At 46.0% G+C, this 14480-nt stretch overlaps 1 protein-coding gene and 1 long non-coding RNA gene across 4 annotated transcripts; both read right to left on the bottom strand.

Moving 5' to 3' along the window:
* Positions 1–6275: 6275 nt before the first annotated feature.
* Positions 6276–11399, bottom strand: LOC147987494 (uncharacterized). Of its 3 annotated transcripts, none has more exons than XM_087545327.1 (12): positions 11056–11399; positions 10607–10690; positions 10214–10501; positions 9850–10131; positions 9484–9765; positions 9118–9399; positions 8752–9033; positions 8386–8667; positions 8020–8301; positions 7654–7935; positions 6751–7569; positions 6276–6596 (listed from the first exon to the last, which is right to left on the bottom strand). In XM_087545327.1, exons 2-12 carry the CDS (start codon positions 10618–10620, stop codon positions 6518–6520), a joined length of 3174 nt encoding a protein of 1057 aa, XP_087401453.1. In that variant the 5' UTR covers positions 10621–10690; positions 11056–11399; the 3' UTR covers positions 6276–6517. The 3 variants fall into 3 exon arrangements, with proteins under 3 accessions (XP_087401453.1, XP_087401454.1, XP_087401455.1); XM_087545328.1 differs by having other exon boundaries at positions 10607–10693; XM_087545329.1 differs by lacking the exon at positions 9850–10131.
* A 1454-nt stretch (positions 11400–12853) lies between these two features.
* LOC147987495 (uncharacterized) lies at positions 12854–14216 on the bottom strand. The gene is made up of 4 exons (XR_015615291.1): positions 13794–14216; positions 13443–13593; positions 13310–13348; positions 12854–13205 (listed from the first exon to the last, which is right to left on the bottom strand). It is a non-coding gene; the product is annotated as an uncharacterized LOC147987495 (long non-coding RNA).
* Positions 14217–14480: the final 264 nt, after the last annotated feature.

Raw genomic sequence — 14480 nt, forward strand, 5'->3', positions numbered from 1 at the left:
TATTTATATCTTTTTGTCCAAGTGACATCAAATTAATTTTTGTCTTGACTCCGAAAGTAGTAACAACAGCCTCGCCTAGTTTTTTTCTTCTCGGCACCGTCTCAGTCCTCTTCTATCCGACGGCCAGAAAAGTGTGAAATCACCCCTTTCATTTTGTTTTCTAGCATGTCATGTTCTATTTGTTTTTCCTTGTGACTTTTACATTAAATTATTACTTTTTATATTAATTTGTTTTTCTTTTCGTCCGAACTAACATCAAATTATTTTTTGTCTTGGCTCCGAGCATAGTAGCAACCCCCTTTTCGTCCGAACTGCTATCAAGTTATTTTGGTCATGACTCCGACAATGATAGCAACCGCCTCGCCTAGGTTTTCCTTTTCTCGCCACCATCTTGGTCCTCTTCCGACCGATGGTCAGAAAAATGTGGACTCGTCACCTTTTGTTTTGTTTTCTTACCAGGTCATGTTCTCTTTGTTTTACCTAGCGACATCGGCGAAGTGGTGGCAACAATGATACGTTGAAATATTGTATCTTCAACCTCTCCCAACCTCGATGACGTCAGGCTAGGCATCAACGAATGGCCTATGAGGGTCGGTGTTGTCTGATCTGCGATCTTGGAAGTTCGTGTGTCTATCCACAGAAGAAGTTGGCTACCTATTGGTGTGAGGAGTTTGATCTTTCTCTTTTTTACATTAAATATCTCTTTTTTCTATTTAGTTTTTCTTTTCCTCCAAACCCACATCAAATTATCATTTTCATGTCAAACTATTATTTGTCATGACTCCAACAATAGTAGCAACCGTCATCGCCTAGTTTTTTGTTTCCTCCATCTCGGTCCCCTTCCGTCCAACGGCTAGAGAAGTGGGGAGTCGTTCCTTTCATTTCGTATTTTTAGTAGATCATGTTCTCTTTGTTTTTTTCCTAGCGGCATTTGAGAGCGGGTGGCAACAATTGCATGTTTAAATAATGTCTCTTTGACCTCTCCTTACCTTGATGACATGAGGCTAGGCTTCAATGAAGGGCCTATGAGGATAGGTGTTGCAATATCTATTGGTTCTCTTAGGATCTTGCGATTGGTGTGTCTATCCAGGAAACAAGTTGGCTATCTATTGTCATGAAGACTTTGACCTCTTTCATTCTTTTTTTTTTTGCGGCATGGCTCGTTTTTTATAACCCTCTTGAAGGATTGCAAGCTTGTTTTCATGGGGTGCTACCTCAACTGATGTTCCTTTAGCGGCTACTAGATCTCATTATTAGCGGGGAGTGGCTATTGTGGTCTTTAAAACCTTCCATGGCGATGACGTTGTCGATGTCCCTTTTACTCACTGTCTGTTCAGTCTATTTTTTAAACTACAGTGAGGATGAATAAACGGTGGAAGAAGGCAGTCAATATACAGATTGTTTCGTGTCTTGTTTTGCTTTCTTTGCGATGTCTACTATTTTCTCCATAAATATCTTATATGAGATGACTTTGGGTGTTTCTCAAAATAAAAATGTAAAGTTAATCATTTTTACTTCCGCTCCGACTGACGCTACATTTTATCTGTTCGAACTGATGAAAACAAAGAAAACAGAAAAAAGGTCCGTCAGCCTAGCCAAAGAGAAGATTGACAGCTAACCCAGACCAACAACACCACAAGAGATACAAGGTCGCCGGCACAACTAAACATGACAGAGAAAAGCACCCCGCCGATCTTTGCAGTGTCATCTATATCATCCATCGCACCCGCAACCCGATGACTTTGACTTCACTGCAACATTAAAGGGCACCCGCATCAAGCATGTCCGCCGCAAAGTGTGTTCCTCGACCTCATGGACATTGGAGAGACAAGACATATCCGAAGTAGGGCAGCCATGTGCCGCTCCAAAGGAGGACTAACAAAGACTTGTCCGCCGCACCAAGCATCTCAAGTGTGCTCCTGCCGCCCACCGCCACCGCACAACGGCCAATGACCATCCTCGGACGAATGCGCCATCACGACTCCACACACCACCGGAGCCCCGACCATCCAGACCACCTCAGACCAAGTGTGCCCACCAAGAACCTCTCCAAAGCAATGCTTCCAACAAAGTAAGGCAGCCAAAGATGCCTCATTGCCTATCCGACAAGACGGATCTAGGTTTTCACCCGAAGAAAGGATCCAAAGGCAGGAGGGTGATAGATCTCCTCAGTGATGCCTCCAAGAAGGAAAACAACATCCACGAACGTTGCCATCACCGACATCGAGCAAGACTTTCATCCGGAGAATCTGGACCCGAACGCCAAGGACAGAAATTCCTGACCACACTACCGCCAGTCGCCCGCACCGCCCCAACACACCTCACACCGCTCCGAAAATGACCGCAGGAATCAACGCATGCCAGGACGAAGCCGCCACAACACACCCATCGGCGTCCAAGCAGCAGCCTCTGCCCGAGACTGCACCCCACGGCCGATCCGGCACAGATCTGCCGCCCCGCTCGCCCGCGACGGGTTTGGGTGAGCCCAGATCAGGCCCGCCCCGCCCGCGTCCGCAACCACCTTGGACTCCCAATGCCATGATCTGCAAGCACCATAATGGATTAGTTCGTAGCTATATGATTTGTATATATAGGGAGTTGTAAGGATAACAAGAGTGTGCCCTTTTGATCTACTTGTCTGATGTATGACTCATATTTTTGAGGGAATTTGTATAGTGAGCTGTATGGATTCATTTTCAGCATTACCTGGGCCCATAATTTCAATCAGGGTTTTGCACTTTGCTTGTGTTAATAATTGCATTCAGGATTGATCCTCACTTGCTTGTGATCCATAGGCGTCTCCTCATGCTGCTAGTGAAAATTAAGTTGCCGTCGGCCATGTACCGGCTACGGCGAGAGGGCGCAGTCGGATGGGGATGCACCGACGGATACGGACGCGCTGCGCGGCGCCCACGGTCGTTTTATTTTGGAATTGATTGAAACGGCAAACACCACCAATTGGCTGGGCTGGGCTGTGCTAGCGGGCCGAAATACTCCCCACCCGGGCCGAGAGACCCGCCGCTCGTCACTTCTTCTTTTGTCGCCCCCGTTTTAGTTTGTTTAGTACCACATCGCCCCCGCAGGAATTTGTTCCGCGGCTTAAATACGCTGCGTCGTCCATCGTGTTCGCCGACGACGCAAGGCAGGTACCAGCCTTTACCCTGTGCATTTCAAAACCGAACCAAAAAACCATACTAAAAATAAACTGAACCAATTTTATGGTTTTTAAGATTTCTGGTTTTGGTATAATATGAACTTTTCATAACGGTTAACCGAAGTAAAAATAAATTTATATTTCTTGAGATAAACAACCATACAAGTTGTCATTTTTCTTGTACATGAGTCAAATTCACTAATAAGCATGTAAAATTTTCTTGTAACATAGTCATTTTTTTCTTTTTAAAATGCTATAAGCACGTCCATAACCATCAACAGATGAATTAATGCATGCATATATACTTATATATATAGTTATATACTATTTGTGTAAAATAGAATGTGTTTTGAGTCATAAATTTGCAAATTATTATTACGTCATTTTCAAATTCGCGTCAACTTTGATTTTTATGGTATATACCGAAACCATACCGAAATAATTTGGTATATACCGAAATCGAACCGTATTTTAATTTCATACCGTATTTATCAAAGTATTAATACCGTACAAACCGAAAAACCATATAAACCGAACCATGTAAACCGAATAAACCGAACGCACAGGGTGAACCAGCCTTGCCGAGGCAAAAGCAGTCATGACATAAATTCTGCTCGGGTTAAACCCACAGGCCTGTCACCCTAGGTCGCCTCCGGGTGTGTGGGGGGTCAGAGTTTGTGGAGAGGCGTCAGTCTTTTTTTATTACTACCTTATCTTTTTTTAGAAAATAAATGCCCATTCCTTTCCTTGTCATTATTTATTTAGAAAATAAATGGACACATGCCTATCATTTATTTATTTCTGCTTGAACTGGTGTTTTTTTTATTTCCTTTCGGTTGGAGTAACACAAAGGTTTCTTCCCTTTCTGGCTGGACTTCCTTATTTCTCACTCAAATTGATTGCAAATCGCTCTCCTCCTACTGCTAGACTTTTGTTGAATCATTTTTTTTCCTCCTAGGCTCATGACAAAATGTTGATGCGGTGGACTAGGGAGGTTGGCGAGGAAGAGCTCTGGGAGGGCATCCGAGACGACGATGCATGTGTGTGCCACTGGGAGGACGCGGCGGAGGTGGTCGCCGGCGAGACATGAGAGGAGCAGCTGGGCGAGGCCCGCGCTCATGTGCCGCCGCCGGCTCGGGAGAGGAGTGGTAAAGTGCAGGGTGTTGTTGGGCTAATGGGCCTTATCCACTGGGCTATAGCTAGTTCAGCCTGTCGCCAACAAAATATAACTGGGCCGACATCACTCGTCCTAGTATTTTTTCTAGAAAAAACTTGTGTCCTTTTTTTTTACTATCAGATTACCATTTCTCGCCAAAAAATTACAGTTTCGTCAAAAAAAATACTGGTTTCAATTATCAAATCTAATCTCTAAATGAAAAAAACTAATTCCAATGCAAGACAGAGTAATAACAAATAATTAATAGGATAGATGTGCAACAGCTGGAATGTTGAATCGTTTTTATATGAACATCTGGTAAATTCCGAAGCATTCCAAATAGTTTAGAAAATCATTTACAAGGGCTGTCAAAATCAACAGAGGAAAAGTGAGCACCTGGCCTGAGCACCAAACAGAGAAGAATAGAAAAGTAAAATGACCTGTGAGCTTGGAATAAACACAGAAATTTGTTAACATCCTTTAAACATTTTTTTACAGAGTAACAGTTTTCCTCTCTAGGCAGGCAAGGCAGAGATGAGTGTCTTCAGCAACTGGAGGAGCAGCCTTGTCCTGAAATCTATGTTCTCTGTAGAGAGAAGTAGCTGACAGTAGGCAATCAGCAATGCAATAGCAGCAGTTTTTAGGCTGTGGTTACTGAATTACCTTCAGATCATATTGTCGAACGTGGGCATTTCAACGTCTCTCCACCTGAACCTAACAGACCAAGAGGCAACATAATGAGAACATCTTTGCTGCAACCTGAACCTTTGTTGTTCAAGAGGCCACCTGAACCTTCTTGTTCCAAGCTATTCGACAGCTTCCACGAGCGCCTCGACCTCAAGCAAGGAGAAGGGCCTCTTTATGCGTCTTTGTGCAATAGCGGGCCACTTTGACTTGCAAACAGGCACAATGGCTCGAGTCTGTGACCTTGGAGAGGCAACGGTGTCGTTTCGAAAGGAGAATGAACAGAACCATGATCACTCAGGACATGGCACGCTACTGGTTGTTTATCACCGACACCGACACCACCTTCATTTCAGAAAAAAAAATGTTCTTCGCACTTTCACCCACACACAGAAGTAAAACTTGACGGCGGGCAAAGGAAGAGAAGATGTTCCATGGTCTCTCTTTCCCCACAAGAACAGCAGCCTACTCCCCCAATTCCCAGCTTCCACTCTCCGGATCAGGAGCCATGATCGGCAACCAGGGGCGCGACTCATGGGACGAAGCCAGAATCGATCATCTATAGAGTGTAGGGGTGGGCATAAAAACCGACTAACCGAAGACCGAACCGATGCCGAAACCGAAAAAAACTGAATTTTCGGTTTTTACTGATGCTACAGTAAATTTCGGTTTTCAAGTATACTAACCGAATTTAATTCGGACAGTTCGGTTTTATACCGATAACCGTAACACAAACCGAAGTACGGGATCAAACACGCAAAAATCGCGGCGCCCAGGTCGCTATGAACCGTACTACGCGTGGCCGCATGTGCGAGTCAGGGACGGCCTTGTACCTCTCGTGGGCCTTCCACGTGACATGGAACTAGCCAAGGCCCACAGTATGCAGAATAGTATTGTCAGGCAGCGCATGGCGTCACTTCACTTGGATTTGTCCCACCTCGGCTAGCTACAGGGGATGAGATATTGAGCTTGGCTACTTAAGAAGACAGGGTACGATACGTACAATGCGCAGAACAGTCAACTCGTGACGAGGAAACACTTTACAGTGTGGTTTTGAGTTTATATATTCTTTCTACTACTGTAAAATAAAAATATGTTTTCTGCACATGCTTCATAGTTCGGTTAAAACCGAACCGAACCGAAAAATCGGTTAACCTAACTTTTGGTTAGTTGATTTTTTGTGTCTATTTCGGTTTTCACTTTGAGTAACCGAATTCATAAAAAAACCGAACAGTAGAAACCTACCGAACGCCCAGGCCTAATAGAGTGTTTGTGTGTCGATGCACCTTATAGAAGTGGTGGTGTGGTAGGTGTTCATGTCCGCCGGCGCTCAAGTGCATATGAATGCATATGCAATATTAATCCTCTGATACATTGTACAATTATGGATCGCCCATTGAAATATCCAAGCCACGGATTCATCCATTTGAGCGACAACCATTTTGGGATGGAGGGAGTATTAGATATATATAGACAATCAAGGAGGCTATATATTCGTAGGTCTGCACACCCCAAATAAATCGTCAGCGCTTGCACTTGTTGCAGAAATGGTTTAGCGCGGACAACTTGGATGCACACCGGTAGCAGAAGCTGTATCCACACCTACAATTGGAGAAAATCAAATTAATATCAAACAAGCTGGGGCCGAGCTCAAATCATTTCAGTGTGAATGATCTTCATGGTCAGATCGTAATTTCCAAAGGGACCAATGAGCAATTTGACATGAAGAAACTAACTCAGGTTTAGTTTGCTGTACCTGCATTTGATGTAATTGCACCCTTCTGATTTCTCCACGTACATCTGGCACTTCGGGCACCGCTGCCACCCCTCCCTGCCGACGAGACGCCTGAGCAAGATGTCCTCCGGGCCACGCTCGTCCAGTCCAAGCTTCTGGAACTCATTGCAAGTGATGCCGCCATGCCATGGCACAGCGCACCGGACACAGAAAAGCCGGTGGCAGTGCGGGCACTCCGCCTCCGTGACCGCAGTCACCCCGGCCTCGCTGTCAGCAAGCAGAGGCGCCGAGCATTCTCTGTATGGGCAGTATATCCTCTTGGTGCCAAGCGCAGATTCGCACAGCAGGAAACCCCATTTGTCGAGGAGGTCCGGGGGAATGATGTCATGGCACCTCTCCAGCTCAACGACACCGCCCTTGCAGCCTGGGTCAGGGCATTCGACGCGAGCTACATTGTTGTCCAGCTTCTCAGCGACGTACTGGGTGATACAGCTCGAGCAGAAGACGTGGCCACACGAGTTGACGCTGAACTTGAGGGTCCTCGCCACCATCTCCATGCAGATGTTGCAATAGAACAGATCATCATCACCGTCCTCACCTTCAGAATATCCAACGTGAGCGATGTTCTGGCCTAGCTTCACGGCGACACACCTAGAGCAGAAGTCGTGGTTGCACGTCCTGAAGTTGGACCGTATACATGCACATGGCACTACATGCATGCACTTAGCACAGTAGAAGTGCTTATCATCGCCGGTGTCGTTGCCATCCACCAGTGGTGAATCTTCATTGCCACCGGTAACGAAATTAGGGTCAATGCGCGACGATACAGCTGTTTCAGGCCTGAGTATAAGCAGGTAATGTTGTGTTCATTGCATTGCGTGGTAATAGGAACGAATGAACCACGCGCAAGCATGTAAAACTCACCGCACCATCGCCATGCTGTGGTATCTCTCCGCCACCGTTGAGTTGTCCACGGTACATTTGACACGAGGGACGTTCTGGCACAGCTTCAAGCCAACACACCTCGAGCAGAAGTCATGGTCGCAAGTGGTGAAGTTGGACCTTATACATGCACATGGCACCACATGCAAGCACTTGGCACAAAAGAAGAGCTTACCATCGGTGATGTTGTCCACAGGTGAATCTTCATTGCCATCGGTGATGGACAAAGGGGCAATGCGCGACGATACTAGGACCGTTTCAGGCCTGAGTATAAAGGGGTAATTTTGGGTTCGTTACACCATGTGGTAGTAGGAACGCATGAAATAAGCGCAAGGCAGTAAAACTCACTGCAACATTGTCACGCTGCGATATTCCTCCGACGCTGTTGAGCTCTCTCCCGTACATTTGACGCGGGCGACGTTCTGGCGCAGCTTCATGGCGACACACCTCGAGCAGAAGTCGTGGTCGCACATGGTGAAGTTGTACCTCATACATGCACATGGCACCACATGCATGCACTTGGCACAGTAGAAGCGCTTACTGTCACTGATGTCGTTTACGGGTGAACCTTCATTGCCATCGGTGATGAACATGGGGTCGATGCGCGATGGTAATTGGACCGTTCCAGGCCTGAGTATAAAGGGGTAATTTTGGGTTCGTTACACCATGTGGTAGTAGGAACGCATGAAATAAGCGCAAGGCAGTAAAACTCACTGCAACATTGTCACGCTGCGATATTCCTCCGACGCTGTTGAGCTCTCTCCCGTACATTTGACGCGGGCGACGTTCTGGCGCAGCTTCATGGCGACACACCTCGAGCAGAAGTCGTGGTCGCACATGGTGAAGTTGTACCTCATACATGCACATGGCACCACATGCATGCACTTGGCACAGTAGAAGCGCTTACTGTCACTGATGTCGTTTACGGGTGAACCTTCATTGCCATCGGTGATGGACAAAGGGGCAATGCGCGACGATACTAGGACCGTTTCAGGCCTGAGTATAAAGGGGTAATTTTGGGTTCGTTACACCATGTGGTAGTAGGAACGCATGAAATAAGCGCAAGGCAGTAAAACTCACTGCAACATTGTCACGCTGCGATATTCCTCCGACGCTGTTGAGCTCTCTCCCGTACATTTGACGCGGGCGACGTTCTGGCGCAGCTTCATGGCGACACACCTCGAGCAGAAGTCGTGGTCGCACATGGTGAAGTTGTACCTCATACATGCACATGGCACCACATGCATGCACTTGGCACAGTAGAAGCGCTTACTGTCACTGATGTCGTTTACGGGTGAACCTTCATTGCCATCGGTGATGAACATGGGGTCGATGCGCGATGGTAATTGGACCGTTCCAGGCCTGAGTATAAAGGGGTAATTTTGGGTTCGTTACACCATGTGGTAGTAGGAACGCATGAAATAAGCGCAAGGCAGTAAAACTCACTGCAACATTGTCACGCTGCGATATTCCTCCGACGCTGTTGAGCTCTCTCCCGTACATTTGACGCGGGCGACGTTCTGGCGCAGCTTCATGGCGACACACCTTGAGCAGAAGTCGTGGTCGCACATGGTGAAGTTGTACCTCATACATGCACATGGCACCACATGCATGCACTTGGCACAGTAGAAGCGCTTACTGTCACCGATGTCGTTTACGGGTGAACCTTCATTGCCATCGGTGATGAACATGGGGTCGATGCGCGATGGTACTTGGACCGTTTCAGTCCTGAGTATAAAGGGGTAATTTTGGGTTCGTTACACCATGTGGTAGTAGGAACGAATAAACCACGCGCAAGCATGTAAAACTCACCGCACCATCGCCATGCTGTGGTATCTCTCCGCCACCGTTGAGTTGTCCACGGTACATTTGACACGAGGGACGTTCTGGCACAGCTTCAAGCCAACACACCTCGAGCAGAAGTCATGGTCGCAAGTGGTGAAGTTGGACCTTATACATGCACATGGCACCACATGCCTGCACTTGGCACAGAAGAAGAGCTTACCATCGGTGATGTTGTCCACAGGTGAATCTTCATTGCCATCGGTGATGGACAAAGGGGCAATGCGCGACGGTAATTGGACCGTTTCAGGCCTGAGTATAAAGGGGTAATTTTGGGTTCGTTACACCATGTGGTAGTAGGAACGCATGAAATAAGCGCAAGGCAGTAAAACTCACTGCAACATTGTCACGCTGCGATATTCCTCCGACGCTGTTGAGCTCTCTCCCGTACATTTGATGCGGGCGACGTTCTGGCGCAGCTTCATGGCGACACACCTTGAGCAGAAGTCGTGGTCGCACATGGTGAAGTTGTACCTGATACATGCACATGGCACCACATGCATGCACTTGGCACAGTAGAAGCGCTTACTGTCACTGATGTCGTTTACGGGTGAACCTTCATTGCCATCGGTGATGAACATGGGGTCGATGCGCGACGGTACTTGGACCGTTTCAGGCCTGAGTATAAAGGGGTGAGTTGAGTTTGTTAAACCGTGTGATAGTAGGAACGAATGAAATAAGCACAAGCAAATAAAATCACCGCAAGATCGTCACGCCGCGATATTTCTCCGACGCCGTCGAGCTCTCCCCAGTGCATTTGAGGCGGGCGACGTTGTGGGGTAGCTTCATGGCAACACAGCTCGAGCAGAAGTCATGGTCGCACATGCTGAAGCAGGGCCGAATACATGCACATGGCACGACAGACATGCACTTGGCACAATAGAAATGTTTACCATCGCCAATGTCGTTGCCGTTGACTAGTGAACCTCCATTGCCGTCGATGATGAACATGGGGTCGATGCGCCGCGGTAGTAGGATTGTTTGAGGCCTGAGTATAAAGGGGTAATTTTGAGTACATTGTGGCGAGCAAATACATTTCTGTGATGTGTGGCAGTACCAACAAATGAACCAAGTGCAGGAGAGTAGAACTCACCGCATGGTCGCCATAGCGAGGAGGTCGTGGGGGATGATTCCACGGCAGCTCTCACAGCTACACAGCTCAACCAGAAGGGGCGACCTGCTGAAGGCGTGCCGTATAGAGTGGCGGAGTCAGGACGGAAGCGATTGCACAATAAGTATATAATTTGAACTCAACAGTTAACAATCCAACAAAATAGATGCAAGATGAGAAAATGTATGTATATATAAAACAATAGTGTGGAGATACAAAGGAGAGCAGATCTCTTCATCTTCTATTCTACAGCATGAATGCAAGTAACGGGACGCGTAGATCTGAGTAAATCCACCCCGCATACACATAATTTCAACTCAATTTTGGTCGAATCGTTCAATGCAGTATGCATCTGGGTTTATTTTTTGTTAGAATATATGATGATGCATCAGTTTAGATTAGAACCTAGTACTGTAGAAATTAGGAATTACCCTCGGGGGTCCGGCTGCGGGCTGCGCCTGTCCCAAAGTTGCCCTGGATCAGAACCTGAAGCAGAATCAGAGCAATCCACCACCTACACTACCAACTGAAGCTGATCGCCCGCTTGATCTCGAAGCAATTTCATCAGCCGACACAGTTACCGAGTGGAGTAGCAGGCAGCAGCTCCTGCGCGAGTCAGCGAGCAGCGGAGCGAGATCGGCGGCTGGGCGGGGGCCAGACGGGGAGGCTGGCTAGGAGCACTGCTGGGCGATAGGGGAATGGCGCGTAGGCGGACGCACAGAGGAGGCAGCTAGCGTGACGGCGGCGGCCGGCAGCCGGCGGAGAGCAACTAGGTCGTGAGTGGGACGCGTGGGTAGGGCCCAAGGGGGTCGTGCGCGTGTCGTGCCTTCGTTTCCGCCGTGGGCTGCAGCTGGGCTGGGCTAAGACTTCGGGCCGAAACATACAGGGGCTTAAAAAATGGGAAACGATGCACCAATAAAAAAAGCGAATTACGCGTGAGCATTGTAAATGCCCAAAAAATACGATTTTTTCTAGACATGTAAATTTTTATGTCCAAATGTCGTCTGCAAATGTTTAGAGCGAAAGTACAACGCCAGCAAATTTTTGGCATTTATAGACCAGTAGACTTTGTTTTTTCCACTGACGAAGCATAGTTGTTCAGTTTCACATGACAATTGTCAATCACACTTTTGACACTAACATGATCATGTGCAAAGAAAAACAATCACAATTTAAAATTTTATTTGATGTTCATTTGCTCCGAGGAGCCAAAACGTCGTGCCCTCACCAATTCGTCAATAAATGACCAGTCGGATGAACTGAATCACCAATCATTCCAAACCTAATCAGAATTGGAAGAAGGATTGATAGATGGTTATTTGTTTGTTTGGAAACTGAAATTTTTTTAAGCAGAGATGGAAAAAAAATTAAATAGCAAGATGATGATGAACATCACCTTACAAAAACATCTCTGTACCGTGATATAAGATGTTTTTGCAGCTCAATTTAAACTGCAAAAACGTCTTATATTTTTGTACGGAGGGAGTAAGAAATATTGAAACAACAATTGAACTCTCGGTGCCAAGTTAGCTACTGTAGCATCTTCAGAGACGATAACAGTAGCTTGCTGCAAGTAGGTCCATTTCATTTTCGTGGCGTCTTTGCAAAAAGGAAAGAGCAAAGCAAATTTACTTGGGTCTTGAACTTCTTAGACTGAGTCCAGCACTCCAGCTCCACACTCTCACGCATAAGACCTCAGCATAAATGAATCCAGAGGCAATGCCCTAAAAAAAATCGGCGCACAAGCAATGGTCTACAACCAACCACCAATCAAGTAACTAGCATCGTGTTAATTAGTAGAAATAGTGTCGTAACGCCAAAGATATGCCATTAGCGAACATAATCATGTGCTCCTTCTTCTTATTAGCTTCCACCTGTAATAGAGGGCAGATCTAACACATTTAATCGACAAAGGCAGAGCAGCAAAAATAAATAAATCAAAAGACGCTCGACGGTAAATCTAAACTGTCATATTCTACATGGTCGCAATCCCAGTAGCTCTACTCTGAAAGTCTGAAAGACACCCAAATGGCAAACCAGCGCATGCTAGCATAATCGACAGAAACAGAACAAAACTGCGCATGCCTATAAGTTCTTGGTCAATCACTCTGAAGACAGACCGTTCCATCTTATATTTCAGAAGATTACAAAAACTGTTTTGACCGACCAGTTAATCGAACTTAACTTTCAGGTTAACTGCATTAACCGAAACAGGGCTAATCAAACATGGTTAACTTACTGGTGTAAGTTTAAGCGGAGGATGTCACAGGTCAAAGATGAAAACATGTCATCCTGATTCGTACACGCACAAAGTGTAAAATCTAGGATCGATCCTGAGTCCTGATGCCCCCGAAAGCTCAGTTTATTTACATTAAGCAGGCGCAGCATCACTACAACCAAGCTTACAAGATAGTCAAACAAAAGTAAAGAGCTAGCAAAGCTGCTTGGGAGTTGGGACTTGAACTTGTTGGGCCCGGCCACTAGTTGGCTTGTCTGCCCCTCTGGTCTCTTTAGTCATTGTCGTCGTTGAAAGCACTTGATGCAGCGTGAACATCTTCATACACTTTGGATCAGCAACGCCCTAATGAAATAAATACACAAGAAACCATTTACAACCAACCAAGTGACCAGCAGCATTGTGTTAGTTGTACTAATTAACGTCATAGAGCCAAGAAATGCCATTACCGTCAAACTATATCTTATCTTTTCTTTCTTAGCTTCCATCTGCAGAAGAGGGTGAAACACATATATAGTTAAAGGCAAAGCAACAAGAATGTTAAAAGCCTGGCCAAAAAATTAATCATCGTATCATTCATACATCTTCGTCGTCTGAGTCGCTGCTGCAGCCTACATAACAATGTCCAAACGGTGAACCCACCTTCAAGTGACCAGCAAGATATTCACCGGCATTGTTGGGGTGCTTCATATTGACATCCCCATCCTTGGTACAATACAACCATAGCAGTGTCCTTTATTAACAAACACAAGAAAAGGGTTAACTGCAAGGTACCAACCAGGCACCAATATTACATCATAATTGCTGACTATTTTGAGTACTGAAGTACTATAGCCAGAAACACACAATTATGGTTATATGTAACAGATAGGCTCAAGTTGGTGCCACACCCACAAAACAATACTCAAAATCTAAGAAAAGGGTAGATTGTACCATTATCGGTAGATTCAACCATGCGGAAACAGCTGACCAACATTTCCTCTTCTTTTCCTTGTCGCACACATTTGACTTCGGCAAAGAAAAGGTTTTCGTTGCCACAGTTAGAATCACCAGCTTCTTTAGTCATAGTGAACTTGAGATGATAGTAGTTTGTACGCGTCTCACAAATTGTTTTGCAATGCTCTCTCTCTCTCTCTCCCATTGTTGCATGGATAAAACAATGGGAGAGAGAGAGAGAGCACCCCCAAAAGACTATGATCCTCATTGTGCTTGTCCACCAAAGCTTGAAGTAATCGGCGCATTCGATTATGAACTTGCTGGATCATATACGATCTTGAACGCTTCTTCCTTCTGCCATCAGGCCAATAAAGAGCTTTTTCTGTTGAAATCTCTAGTGAAGGAACCCCACCTTGATTCATTAACCTAATTTAGATCGGAGCATTGTATATGGTCAATAGCTTGTACCTTCTCAAAAGTGGACAATAGGAAGTTATACCGGACTATGATGCACTAGTTTGCACAGAAGGTTGCACACTGGCAACCCAAGAACAAGAACAGAACAGAACAAAGAACAAGAACAGAACAAAGCAGGATTGTTCACATGCCTATAAGTTCTCGGACCACAACTCTTAGAAAAAGCTATCGCTTCTTTGACTTCAGATTGCACACTCTTTTGACTGT

The sequence above is a fragment of the Triticum urartu genome, chromosome 2A (genome assembly GCF_056163025.1).
Source record: "Triticum urartu cultivar PI428250 chromosome 2A, HENAU_Tu73, whole genome shotgun sequence".
Lineage (NCBI taxonomy): Eukaryota > Viridiplantae > Streptophyta > Magnoliopsida > Poales > Poaceae > Triticum > Triticum urartu.